Genomic DNA, 14,989 nt, shown 5'->3' with positions numbered 1-14,989 from the left:
CCAAACCAAGGTATAGTGAGCACATCATAAGCTAAAGTTTAAATATATCACATAAGCCTGAGAGATTGCACATTTGGTTTGTTTTCATGTTATGGTCAGGAAAACAGCACTGAACTTAAACTGCTTTTATATTTCACTTGAACAGCTGAAGGTAGAGATAAAAACTAACCTAACTTTTCGTAATGGATGCTATAAACAAGGCTATAAAAGTCAGAAAACAGTTACTCAGGCATTGAAATATTAATAATAGGAAATAATAATCTCAAAGAAAAGCATTCTCTTTCCATGTCTAAGATTCCTGCATGGTATAACTGTGAGAAAGACAAGGAGGTGGTGCAAGTATGATACTCACTATGTAACCTCAGGATGAGTACCAGTGTAAGTGATGAAAAGACCAGGGCTGAAAGAGTTACGAGAGTTACTCAGAGGATACTCAGTCTCCTAAAGAAATAATTCCAGACCAGAACTAAAAATTTTCATATTTGAAAGGGAAAACCCCTCATAGCAGTAGCAGATTTTCCTATTAGTGCTAACAGAGTAAATGATAATTCTTTTTGCCCTTGATTTTTCATTGTTCTCTAAATACACTCTTCCTGCTCCCTGCCAGTTCTTAAGCTGCCCCACAGTCACAATGAATTACATTTTGCTGTGAGCAAATCAGAACTGGTGTGTTAAAAAAAAAAGGAACATTCCTTATTCTGCTTTATTTAGTTGTGCCAGTGCTTTGATGAAAGGGGAAGGAGGCAATCTTGGCAAACCAGAGCTAGAAACTTCTCATATCCTCTTAACAAGGAGCCCCCTGAATGCCTTATGACACCAAAATCACTGCATATTTTACTAAAATAAATCATAGATTGTTGTTAAGCAATTTTATAATGTTTGAAATTGTAATTGTTTAGACTGTTCTTACTGGATAAAGCGTATTATCCTAAGTAGACCTAGTTAACAGTTTCACAGAAAGTATTTACAATCAAATTACTTATTTGACAGCCGCTTTCTCCTGAAATACATGGATTTTGAAAATTATAATTTTGAATGGAATAGATTAGTTTTGTATATTGAATAATTACTCTTTCACAGACTAAAATAAAATGCTGAATCTTATTAACAAAGTGACTTTCCACACCACTCATTTAAAATCGTTTGAAGTGATCAAGACAAACTTATCAAAAGATAAGCTTTGTCAAAAGCAGTATCTTGAAATCTTGTTTCACATGAGCATTAAAAGTTCATCTTTTCGCCTGACACATGACAATTTATCAGAATCTTTAGCACACTATCTCAGCTAAATCTTGACATTTTCATGAGGTGGAAAATCTGTTTCTACTTTTCATGAGTTCCAATTCTCTCACTATTAAAAGAGCAATAACACAGTCTTGCAGTAAATATTAACAGCAGCAATAGGTGCATTTTCAGTAGTTTAAATAATGTGTTTCGCCAAAGAGGGAGAAGAATCTTATCCTGAACGGTTATTCACTAAGCCATCAAATTATTCAAGGCAAAGATAAAAATGTTTGAAAACAATTGCAACTTTCTATTCATTTAATAGCTTACATACTAAATATAGCCTGTGCTCTAAACATATTGTAAGCCTAGATGAGAAGTTTTGCCTTAATTTCTTCTCTTGACAATTTGTGATAAGAGACAAAAGTGCAAAGGGAACGAGATTATCATTGTTGTATTCAGTGCAGCACTGTGGCAAAGGAGTGGATTCCCACCAATCCTGACACTTCTGGGAAAAAATCACCCAAAACACTAAGGACTGCTATTAGAGAGTGATAAAAACACAATGCGTGCATGAAAGAAGATAAGGGACAGAAGTAATACAAATAATGCACAAAAATATTTAGGTAGACCTATGCAGAAGAACCTGGTATAAATATGAAGTAAGGGATTAAAGTAAAATTTTTTTAGCACACTTCCTGAGAAATGCTGATTTTTCAGAAGGCAACACTCAATCATTATTCACAGCCTCTATGGCATTTGCTCATGTCTGGAAGGAACTGAATTTACAAATGACATTTGCATTTGGTAACTCTGGAACTTTGATTTTAAAGTACTGCACAAATACTACCTAGAGAAAAAAATCAAACAGGTCCAACTAAAAGAAAATTCATGCAAGTCAAATTTATATCTGTCAGCTATTCATCCCAGTAAACTACTGGCCAAACCAAAGTTCTGGTTTCTGAAAAGTTTGATAGATACTTCACTATGTACTTTTAGCAAAAAAAGGACTAAAATTCCCTTAGAATATTAACACTCCAGAATAAAATTAAATGTATTCTGTTATATGTTTAATATCAACGAGAAATTACATTATACCAAAAGATCATCTAAGATAAAAAGCTACACATGCAAATATCAATTAGACAAGAATTAGTCTATACTTTTCCAAATATTTGGGATTACTGTCATTTTGACTATCTTCTCATAATACCCATCTCAGTGATCAATATTCTAAACTTATCAAGTCTTGTTTTTAGGATTACTGTGGCTTCATTCTGCATGTTGTCATCAAGGTAAAGATTGGATCTTTACCCCAAGGAGTTCATAATTCAACAGGTGGATTTGTTTCTAGTACTATTTACATTGAACAGCTCTGCCATGAATAAGATGTCCAAATTTTGCAGATAACATATCATAAATGAGCAGAGATCAAACTGGCAAAGAAGGAAATACTGGAGAAAGTGACACAACATTAAAGAGTTAGGAAGAACCCCAATCTGTGTTAAAGCATTTTTCCTAATTATACAGTTTGATTCACTTCATATTTGGTCTTAAATGAAAACAAGACACAGTGTATAAATAGCAAATCAGTAATGAAGGCAACTTTACAAAAGCAGACAATCAGAAAAAGAAGAGTACTTCAAGTGTAAGGCAGAATACAGAGAAAAAAACAGTGGTGTAAGGACCAGGAGAAAAGAATGAGAGGAGTGGGACTGTAAAGGGTAGAAAACAGAAGAAGCTAATATTTAAGCAAAGGCCCATACTTTTGGATTTATTCTACTCTCAATTTTATCTCTGGTCTATAATAGGGTGAATCAATTAAATTACAGGAATTGCTGGTAACATCCATCCCATGTGAAGAGCACAGGACTGGGCCATGAGTCGTGAAAGCAATTTGAGGCAGAGACTGAAAAGAGACAGTTGAAGTTCTTTAATATTTAGATAGTTTGCCTGAAGGTGGAGAACGAGGGAAACAACTAAAAGAAGTGAAGACAAAAGATAAAGAAGACAATCTTTCACATTGAATAGATGAACTGTATCCAGCACTTCTTTAGGTGATGAAAATGCAAAACCTATTAATGCCCTGTGCATTTTATCCTTGGACTCGATTCATTAACAACTCTGGCTTTACCTTTGGTTTTATATAATCAACCTTTTAGCAATTTATTTACTATGCAATCAGCAAGAAAAATAAGATTATTTTTTGTTCTGAATTGCTAATTCCTAATTGCCTGCTATTTGCTGTCACATTACCTTGCCAACAAGCCCCGACGGTGAGCTGCATGGCAATGTGGGAGGGGTGGATGGGCCAGTCATTGGTCACCAGGTAAGGTTCATATGTGGTTCCATCCATGTACAATGTAACAACGGGAAACTCCACATTGACAATGTAGTAATGCCACTCTTTATCACATATCTGAAAGACAGAATGCAAGAAAAATATTATTTAGCACTTAAGGTGACTAATTGTTATATCCCATATGTTTTTTTAATTGCATTGTTTCAAAATTTCACTCGTGGAAAAGAAATAACATTATTGTAATTTATATATCTCTAACATTAATGAAACCTAAAACAGACAAACAAACAAAAAAATACTCGTGGTATACTTGAAGAATATACAGAGGCATCTTGAAATACACTCTTTGAAAACAAGACATGGATAAAATAGAAAAATCAGACAATTCGGTATTTGCTCAGTATTTTCAATATCAGATTCCTAATGTCTATATCCACTTTTAAGAATATAAAATTTTGTGTAAGAGACGCTTATTTAGGATGTATCAGCATAGTTACTGAAGATCTCTATGAGCTCCAAATTAAGTACGAAAATATATAGCATTTAGTCACTAGATTGGTGAGTTCTTATCAATGATTGCCATTATCAACTTATCACATTAGTATTTAAAGTCCTGTGCAGCACACCAGGATTGCTGCAGTGCTACAAGGACCTCAGCCGTGCTCTGTGGACACACAGACGGCCCAGCAGTCCCTGAGTCCAGCTGATCTGGGCAGGACACTCACATCTTCTCCCCGCTTCATCTTTTGCCCTCAAGCTTCTTGACAGACACTTGGGAAAATTAGGATACATATGGTTTCACTGATACACATCAGCTTTGAAAAGCAGTGGTCATATTTACAGCACGCTTTCAACAGGACAATATTAGTGTCAAATCTCGTATGAATTTCTGAGCTGGACAACCAGGGATTACTGCAAGGTGGCCAAATACAGTTTTAGTTCAGAAATACACACCTAGATGAACCCAAGCCTCTAAAGAGGAGCCTAGTGTGTAAATATCAATGTCTGCCCAATTATTTTTTTCCTTTGTTATATCTTGCAGATTGAAAAATTCAAAGGAATAAATCACATCAAATTGGTAGGATAAATGAGCTGTTTTTAAACCAAAGCAATAGTTACAACAATGCTATTTTCAATTCTGGAGAGATACTTGTTTTGATGTATTAAGAAATGAAAGTGCTTGAATGCAGATATCCTTGCTGTTTCACAGAAGCAAACAGAAAAGTGATGTTTAAACATAACACTTTGTCCTTGGCCAGGTTAAGTGCTATCTGCTGCAATATCTGCCCTTTGAAAGCAAAAGCTAATGTTTTGTTCCAGAAGACATTTCAACAAGCACTTAATCACTTCTATTTCAAATGGATACATTTATTACTGCAGACATCATAGCTCCACAGCAAGAGATAAATGCAGCAAGGGGCTGCTACAGCCTTCCTTTTGTAAGCAGCAGACAGCACAAATGTTTTCTGAAGGTTAAATGAACTGAAACCAAAATTGAAAGTAAATAAATTGGAAGACTGAAAACTTTACTGAACAAACAGCAATCATGTATAGTATTCTGCAGCCCTCCTTTACAAGGAAAAACAGCTTGCCAAGTCTCCTGACCCGACCATTAGCATGTGATGCATCACAGCCTCATGTGTCAGACATTTTATATAAAACAAAACAACTTATACACCTGATTTTGAGAGACCTTGTATGGAAAAAACTACAGGTATTAATATTTGACACTTTTCTGAGAACTGTTTCACGCTATTTCTGTTTTGCAGTCCTAAACTGCATCACTTGGGATGCCCCAAGTGCACCCCAGTGAGTGAGCAATCCTCCTCATATTTAATGAAAGCAAGAGCATGTTAATATAGCAAACCCAAACATTTTTGGACATTGTATACACAGAGAACGTGATAATGTGTACTATGTAATTACTCCATTGACTGATCACTAGGCAGTTACATTTTTCAAAGACAATGCTGCCTGGAAACACAAGATTACATAAAGTCCACACAATTCAAGCCTCCAGCAACTGTGCTCAAGCGCTTCCAAGAAAAATGGAGTTGTGCAACTGTGGATGTCCACACTAGAAAAGTATTTACTAACTTTATTTTTTCTGATACATTCCACCAAATGATCTCTCAGTATATGTACTGGGCCCCAGTGTAAAATCAAATATTCTACAAGGAAGTAAAAATTTCCTTCAGAACTCTGGAATACATCCCAGTCATTCAGCAGCAGGTAGTATTTCATGGCTGGTCATTTCACAAGTAACAAAATAATGAAATAAATAATTGTGGTGTGTAATTTGTTCTGCTGTCATTTCAGACACTTTCTTCACCTTCTAAACATAGGAAGTCAATTTTTTCCTGGCATGTATTCCACAGTGGCAAAGAACGTAATATGAAGCAGTGAAGCCACAAAAAGAAAATTATAAAATATACTACACAGCAAATAAAGAAATTTTAATGTTCTCAAGTAAGAACTTTATTAAAAAAAATCTAATTTATAAAGCTATCTTAATGAGATAAAATTACAGATTAGTAAGCTTGGCTTCCAAATACTGCTCGATGGCTCTAATCACTCTACCACGCCAGTGTCTGCCTCTCAAATGTATTAATCAAAACACAGTGAATTAAGACTGAAGTCTTAGTGCTGATTACAAGCCATTGCATTGGAATATGCTTTTATGAAACAGATAAAAACACACTCCCTATAAATCTTACAAAGTAGGTGTTCCAAGCTTTTGGCATCCTCTAATTAAAAAAGTCAGGGATTTTTCTGTTTTATATTGAAAAGCTTGGGAATAGACTGAATCCTAAGTACTTTGGTCTGAGAAGCACATGGTGCTTAGCAGTAGATTTTGTTGGTCTGCAAAATGTCCCATTTTTTGGCTTTGTACAGAAGGGCTTGCCATGCACATAAGGGAACATTTACTGCACAGCTCTTTAGCCTCACTCAGGTCAGCTTGGGCAATACAGATCATTCGCCTCTTTGGCTATATACATAAAGACAACCTGTGCTTCCAGAAGTGTTCCAGCATCTCAGTGAGGAGCCATGCACACCCACCACCCTCTGACGAGCTTCCTGAAAGCCCCTGAAGTAATTTCAGCAGCCCCTGAGTCTGCCCACACCAACAGCTCTGTACGTCCTGCCAGCGCTGCCCAGTGTGCAGAGTCCATCCCTCTAGAACTGGGAAAGCAGGCATTGCTTCCATCTACTGCTTCGTGTGACTGCTGAGGAAGTGTTCTCAGAATACAAACATCCACAACAGAAGCAGAAAGGAGAAAAGCAGAGCAAAGGAAGCTCTCTGCTTACTGTAAATAGCACTACTTACTGCAGGTACGAGACACAAACTCCTTTCTGCCTGAGTGGTCTGAACCGCTTGTTTGACGAAAGCATCTTAATCTAATTCCAAAGAACAGAGCATGTCATTCTATTCACTTCTTTATGCCTTTTGTAGCCTCTTAACACACTCTGAACCTCTCATCTCTATCCTTAGTCATCATTTATAAGACAACTGGGTCTAGTTTTAGGCCCCTTAATACAAGTAATACTCATATAAACCGGAGTGAATTCAGAGGAGAACCAAAAAATTAGTCAGCTCTTGCCATGTGAGGAGAGGGTGAAGGAATTGGGCTTGTTCAGCCTGGAGTGGGGCAGCATCAGGGGATCGGTCACAGCAGCCTTGTAGTGCCAAGGGAGAAGTTACTGGACAGGCTTTTCCAGGTGTGCTGTGACAAGGGAACCATGGACATTCACTGAAAACACAGCAGGTTCAACCTGGATATAAATTGAAATTCAACAGGTTCAGGATGTAAAGCAAGCCTTGTGGACGTTCAGGCAGTAGAGCAGGCTGCCCAGAGAAGTTGTGCCTCCATCCTTGGAGATTTTTCAAGGGCTGGTCCAAGCTCACAGCTGCCCCAGAGACCTCCTGTGATGTCTCTTCCCAGCTAAATTACAATTCTAATTCCATAAACATCATTGTGCTGAAGATTATAGAAGGGCAACACTGTCACTCTGATGTGACTTTTTTTTTCAAAATGGGAGATATTCAAAGCCTCTTAGCTACAAGAATAAGGTTCAAATTCATAAAATTCAGGCTTGCTATCTTGCAGGTGACTCTTGTAACCACCAGGTCATGAGGTACAGCAGCAACACTACCACACTCCATATTCCTCTGGCCATAGTTTGAAAAAGAAAAACCAACCCCTCAAAAGTGATGATTTTCTTACATAGACAATTCCTCTCATGACATATTTTGAGGAGGTTATGTGGGCATTATTTCTACACGTACATTCCACTATGTTTTAAAAGACTGGATGTCATTTGTCACTGATGTTGACAACATGGACATTTATGAATCAGATCCTCTCATAAGGATGACAAATGTTTAAGACTTTATTTGAATTTTGCACTCATTTCACATAAAGATTAAAAGATATTGTGTCTTTATACCAGCTTTGATAAGAAGTAAGAGTCTAGAGAGTAAGGAATAAAATTTGTACATTCCTTTTGGCTGCTCTGGTGGACTGCACGAAGGGCACATATTAGAGGTGTTTGTAACTGCATAAAATGAAGGAAAATCCTCTCCTAAATTAGCTTCATGCTTTTGGAAAACTTGTGCCTGGGTGAAGGCAGAACAAATTCTGGCTAAGCAAGGCCTCTGAAAACTTGCTATGTCCTACCCCACAGATGTTGTCACTTCCTTTGTTCCACTCTTGCTTTCCCAGCTTTAAAGTACTTCTCTTCTGCTGATGGTTCACCGTTAATGTGAACTAGGAGACTCATGAGAATAAGAACTGAACTGTTTTGCAAAACAGATTTTTAAAATTCCGTTTTAGAAATAAACCATCCCACACACTAAATTCTCTATGGAAAAAAAAGATCCCAAATTACTGGTTTACATCAATCACAATATTTCCACTGTAAACTTACTTCAGAAATAAAAGAGAAAATAAAATAAAAAACCCCTGCAAGCAAAAAGGCGAAAGTACAAACAATTTCATTTAAAAATACTAAAATGCCTTCACTCCTAACTGGAGTGCTCTTTTCCAACTTTCATCATGGTTTGGTTAGTATCAGCAGAGTGGGAAACACTTCAAGTCATGCTAAGTTTTCTTTTCTGAAAGCATTTTCCATTTCAAGTATTGGCAAACAGCCCCTCAAACCCATTGCACACACCTGTTCAAAATATGTACAGCCTTTATACCAAAACCTTCAACAGTGGAACAGTGTCCTTATTTGCCAACATTTCTCCGTAGAGCTGGGGCAGGTCATCATTTGTAAATACACAGAGAGAAGTCAGGCTCTGCATTTTTATCTCACTTCACTAAACAAGACAACAAATGCAGGGAATCTCCCTTTGATCTAATCGTTAATGGCATTAGCAGTACCCACCCAGCCACAATCCCCAGGTCAGCCCCCTGCCTTGTTCTGAAAGCAGCCACATGCTTTGAAAATTTGCTTCAAAGCCTGGCACCCATAACCCTGGTTCAGAGCACAGAGCAGATGGTATTTGGATGGGGAGAGGCATATTATTCTGAGTTTAAAAAAATACCATGTTATTCTCTTCATCTCCAAAATAATCCTTCTGAAAGAGCTTTGTAAACCTTTACAGAACTTGGCATTGCTCTCCTTCTGTTAGTTCCACTAATTTTGGTACAGTTTTTATATACTTTGAGATAACAAAATATTTTTATTATATAATTTTGGACATATTTTTATGGCACTGAGAGAAAGCGCTGCACTGTTTGCAAACAGAGCTCAAAGGAACAGACCTAAAGGTTCTGAAAAACTGTTTCACTACACCTTGAATTGGGACTAAGGAATAGTGTCACTGTAAGCAAAGAAGCCTAAAGAAGACACTCATTTGGAAACAACTGGCAGTGGATTTCAAATAAAAGTGAAAAAGTTACATATATTTGCAATCTTTTTTAAAAAAAAGTTGTATATATTTACATATGCAAATTAAAAAAAAATTAAGCATTTTTGGCAGTCGAGTCACTGTGCACAAGATTGGTGAGTTTGGCATGAAGGCAACCCTCAGGTGAGCACAGAAAGGCCTCTGCTCTCCCACTCTGGGGTTTCTAAGGATTGTCTCTAATACAGGATCTTTAAAGACATTGAATGAGCTTTTATCTGTTCTTTTAGAAACTCATTTATTACCTTAATTGTTTTCCTAATGTCAGTTGTCACCCACAGACTTCTACAATTAAGGCATGTGTTAGTGTAAAAAAAGGAAAGAATGTACCTTGGGGCATTGCTTTTGCTCTAACTGCTGCTTTCTGTTGATTTCTTCTGATAAATCTTTGCCTTACATTTCAGTAGCTGAGCTAGCTGCAAAAGCTGATTAAGTGATATAGGGAAATAAGTTACACAGTTGAGGTTTTTCAGTTCTTTTTCTCATTGTCTATAAACTTCTATGTTTTTTTTTTTTTTTTTTTAATTATCCAAATACCACCAAAAAAAAAAGATTCACTGCTAAAAATGTCCTAGACTTGTAGACTTCAAGTATGTAATTCAGATATTCAGTATTAAGGATGGGCTTGCTTCACTGTAAAGCTGGGTTACCTAGTGCATTTCTGTTTTCTGATATAATGAACAAAAAATTATTTCTGCAGGGAATATGTAGTCTTCAAAGTAAAAGTTTGCTTTTGGGAGAATCAACAGATATGTACTTGAAGTTGGCTTTGTGCTACAGTATAGTCTGCCAGCATATTCATTTTGGGGAAGAGCTTTTGAAAACAAACAAAAGCAAAGTGCAAACACTGACTAATCAAATCCATCCAGGAATATAAATTGCTATATCTTGTAGCATTATTTATTCTACCCCAGTAATAGGCTCTGTGCATTAGGACAGAGATTTGCCACATGTTTGGGCTTTACTCAATCTAAGCATTGCTAAACTGAAAAGGACTAAAACATCTGCAGGAAAGGGTCTGGATTTTCTTGACCACTAAGTGGAGCTGTGCAGATTGCAAATATGTCTCCAATATCTGCACAACCTCTTCAGACAACTTTAAATAAAGCTTGAAAATATCCATATTATGTACTGGGTTGTTTGTTTTCTTTTTTTTTTTTTTTAATAGTCTCTTTGGGTTTCCTGTTCTACATTTATCCTTTAGAAGCTCCTTCACATGACACTTCTTTTTCCCCTTGTCTGTAAAATCAATATACAATGTCTCTGAAGTGACAACAGATACAGTATGTAGGTAGTTAATTAAGGGAGGATGGAAGAAAAATATACTGTATATGGGAAAAGAAGGCATCAATATACTCCCACCAGTTACCAGGTGATACATCAAAAAGCATCATCGGAATCTACCAGTTCAGTGTTTTGTCCACAAGTATATTGCTGCATACTTAATCTCCACATAAAACTTTCAGTTTGAACCCTAGCCCTGCTCAAATGTGATCACAGAGTCTCTCTCAGCAAGTTGCTGAATTCTGACAGCTGGTGGCAGTGAAGTAAAAAAACCCCAACCAACCAGACTGCTTTGCTGTGGACCAGTGATTTTATGCTTATGAGACTGGAGCATCTACTACTACTAAGCACTAGTACTCAGTTGTTAGCAGTAATGATTATAGGGTGGAGTAATTTGTACTCCTTTGTGAGGAAGCTTTTCCATAGCTATTGGAGCTGTACTGGAGGTTGGATGTCCCCAGTACACATGCTGATGTGATGGTAGCTTCATATACAGGGAGTTAACCTGGAAAATTAAATAAACATTCTTCTACATCTGCATTTGTAAAGGACCATGTATGATCAGTCCTAGAACAAAGCAGATTGAACATTGTGCAAATTAGTTCCTTATTTCTGGGACCTCAGTTAAGAATCAGAAGAACATTAACCAGAGAAGGGAGCAAAAGAGACTGGCCTGCTCCTTATGCAACTCTGAAGCAAGCTGATGCTTCCTCATAGACTTTGGGGGAGGAATCTAGAAACTCAGCTTGTGTTTCCTACCTCTGGCTGCACAGATAAAAGGAAGAGAAACCTGTTGGGATTATACTGAGGTGGGTGAGAGCCACAGAAATGTCATTCTCGAGGCTCTACCGACCATGGCACATGTGTGAGCTCCCAAATGAGGTACCAGTTACACGCCCATAGACAATATGAAACCCTGACAACAATGGCCATTACTCTCTTTAGATGTCACTATACTGACACCTTAGTTAGGAAGCAAAGCAAAGCAGAAAGATTTTCCACAACAGTGCATTTTGAAAAAAAAGGAAATGGAGTTGAAGTATTGGGAAGCACTTCTTTGCCCTTACAATCTCAATAATTGAAAAGATAATGCAGCTTAATGATGATTGATTTAAAATAATAGTTCATATACCTTATAAAAGAAGCATTTCTTCAATATAAACTACTGAGTTTGATAGTTTAGAAAACTATCCATTAGAAAAACACACCGTATTTTCTCATGTACTTTGCTCAAGTAAATGCTATATGCAAATAAGTACAAATTTAATCCCAACTGATATTTTCAACTGTTTACTCACTGCCTAGTCTATATTTTTTCTTCTGTTTAATGTTTATACAACTTAAACGTTTACTTTCACTTAAAAAAGAAAATTTACACAGACTGTTTAGGAAACAGCCCTAAGATTTGTTTGGTATTTTAAAGAAAATATCGATAAAATATTTGATTAGAATACCTTGAGTTCTGCAATTTGGTATGCAGTATGATTTATTTAATATGTCAAACAGTAGTGCGGGTGTCCATTAAATCAGAAAACTTGGTGAGGGAAGTATCATCTTTTAACAATTTTTTTCCCCTTGAGAAATACCCCAAGAATACCTATTTATCCAAACTAATTCCTGGAATACATTTATATACATGTTTACCAAGTATATTTCTTTATAGCTACTGATGTTCCCGCAGGAAATGCCTTGTTGTATTTAATCAGAAATTCTTATTTACCTTGTAGTGACAAATAAAAGTAATTATTTTTCTCTCTCCTCAGCTCTTTCCCCTCCATGTACATTCAAATGAATGCAGAAGGAGAAGAAGGACCTAAAAGAGGTGAGTCTGTATTTAGCACCAGACTTACAGATGTAAGACATGTTTTGATCTTTGATTTTCCTGAGATAAAAATGAATCTTGCAGAACTCTGCAGTGTATTTTATTTGGAGGTTGACAGACACAGCAAATGTCTTTCATCTCAAAAAGAGGGTGAACACAGACACTACAAGTCCCCCTGGCAACTGGGGTAAATTTTTCATTACTGTGAGTTGGTTTTAATGTGATTTGTGTATGTCATCAGTTTAAAAGAGCTCTGACTCTGAATTTTCCAAGATGTATTATCTGGTTTTTTCTGAACTACCTGCCCCATGTGCTAGAGGAGGATGTTAATTGTAGTGCTGACCTCTCTGTTAGGCAGGTTCTCTTGTCATGCTGCTGGCATTCTGCCAGGCAGGGAGATCTCTGCCTTTCATCTTGGCATCCTGTGCCCCCTTTTGTAATCACAATCTCCACTCTATTATTCCACCGCTTAATGAAGCCAACTTAATTCCAACCACAGATGACATTCGAGTCCCCTGCAAATGAACCCTCAGTGTGTGAAAACAGAAAGGATTTAAAAAAGTCTCATGGTAAACTTCTATACTCATTAATAGCAGAAAAAGAAAGGACAGGGAATGAAATAACAATCAAAGACATCTCTCAGCTTTTTATTTTCCAGTCCCCTGATGAGATCCTGCATGGCAACACTGCTGGTCTTTTTTCCATCAGAAACCATTCTAATATGAAATATATCTGGCCGTTTGCCTGGATAGATTCTTCTCCTGTCTTACTCTTAAAAGACACTTATCAACTCTGTACTGGACCTGAAGACTTTTACCTTACTGTAAGACTGAGAGATGGGGGGTGGGGAAGGGTATATTAAAAACAATTCAATGGTGCCATCCTTTGCAGCTTTTAGTGGTACATATATATGTATGAATGTATGATATATAAAAATATGCATATGCATACATACACACAGGCTTTGGGGGGAGTTTAGAAATACATAAATATTCTGCAACCTTGTTTTTTAATCTGTTTCATTTTAGGTTATAATAAAGTTTTAAAATAAAAAGGAAACACTGTTTTCAAAAAGTCCACATGGTATAATCACTAAAATGAATAAACTCCAAAGAGCTTGTATCAATGTATTTTCTCAGACCAATGTGTAGTATTCTACCAGCTGTAAATCTACTACTCTAACTGTAAAGACTTCAGGGTACTTTCACAGCTTGTAGCTGAACAAATTGATTTAAAAACTGTTAAAAAAAAAAAAAAAGAGAAACTATAAGAGCATACAAAATAAAAAGTTTTCAGAAACTAAGTATTTAATAACTGGGCTGAAATTGAGGCTAAACTACTGAAGTGATACATAGCCAATGAAAACTGATAGTTCTTAACTATACTATTAAATAAAGTTACTACTGATATTTCTTGAGCTACCTAATAACAAAGTCTTGATAGGTAATATAAAGTAAAATAATTTGTAGAAATTATTATAATGATCCCATAAAGAAATAATCATGAAATTAGGAAGTAACATGCTGACTAATCTTCACCACTAAGGCAATTTTCCTGGCCATTAATCTCTCTCTTCCTCTCTCTACCTCTGGCAAATAAGCCCAGTTAACACTATCTGAACATGGTGATCTGGATTGGGCAATCCCTCTTTCCAGGCTCTCTCAAAGGAATATTAGGTAACTTTTCGGATTAGCCGTCCTCTTAAGGAAGAAGTATTTACTAGGTATCAGCAAATGTTCATTTTACACAAAAAAGCCCCCATTCATTGGACTTTCTTAGCATTTTTTTTTAAATTCCTTTAACAGTGGCTAAAAATTTAAGCATCTTCATTAGAACAAATATAACACTTTAATAAAGGCATGCATTTCCATGAGCATTCTACTCAGAAGTTCCCAAACCAAAATAAAACTCAGCATGGTAGAAAATTAAAAGAAAAGAACCCAGAGTAAAATGAAGTTTTTATGCCTGCTATTCCTCATATGACAGAACTTCCACAGATCTCAAAAGTGCCACTCCAAATTTGTAAAGAGATCATGAGCTCATTGAATCTCTTAAAATCCTGAATCCTTGTTAAGCCAAAACATTTTTCTTTAAGAAAATGCAAATGATTACTTTTGACTTGCACATTCATTCATCAACAGAGTAGCATGAAATGAAAAGGTGAGTAAACTATTTATATAGCAGCGTTTATCAGTAGATAAACTCTATGCTGCCCACACCTACAGCAGGCAATTTCTGCTCAGCTTTTCATACTCAACTAACCATAACCAGCTGTGACCAATTCTGTGCTCTCTGATCTCTTTGACTGAGAGATGCTATTTTTGAGCCATATGCTTTATAGCTCCTTCTCTTTTGTCTTTATAGATTCTAAAAATAAGTATACAGGCCACAAGCCACCTGGGGCTAGAAGAAGAGGCAATAACTTCTCTAATTTAGGTGTGAA

The 14,989-nt window shown here is 36.5% G+C and overlaps 1 protein-coding gene across 1 annotated transcript in view; it reads right to left on the bottom strand.

Annotated features, from left to right (window-relative positions):
* Positions 1-14,989, bottom strand: part of CLSTN2 (calsyntenin 2) — a 257,372-nt gene that overhangs the window by 21,730 nt on the left and 220,653 nt on the right. The window contains exon 9 of the mRNA XM_027729314.2: positions 3,481-3,643. Within this exon, the coding sequence (XP_027585115.2) occupies positions 3,481-3,643 (163 nt within the window). The remainder of the gene's footprint in view (positions 1-3,480; positions 3,644-14,989) is intronic.

The sequence above is a fragment of the Pipra filicauda genome, unplaced genomic scaffold, assembly GCF_003945595.2.
Source record: "Pipra filicauda isolate LSUMZ 115617 unplaced genomic scaffold, ASM394559v2 scaffold146_size1912638_pilon, whole genome shotgun sequence".
Taxonomy (NCBI): domain Eukaryota; kingdom Metazoa; phylum Chordata; class Aves; order Passeriformes; family Pipridae; genus Pipra; species Pipra filicauda.
This window is presented reverse-complemented; position numbering and strand designations above follow the sequence as displayed.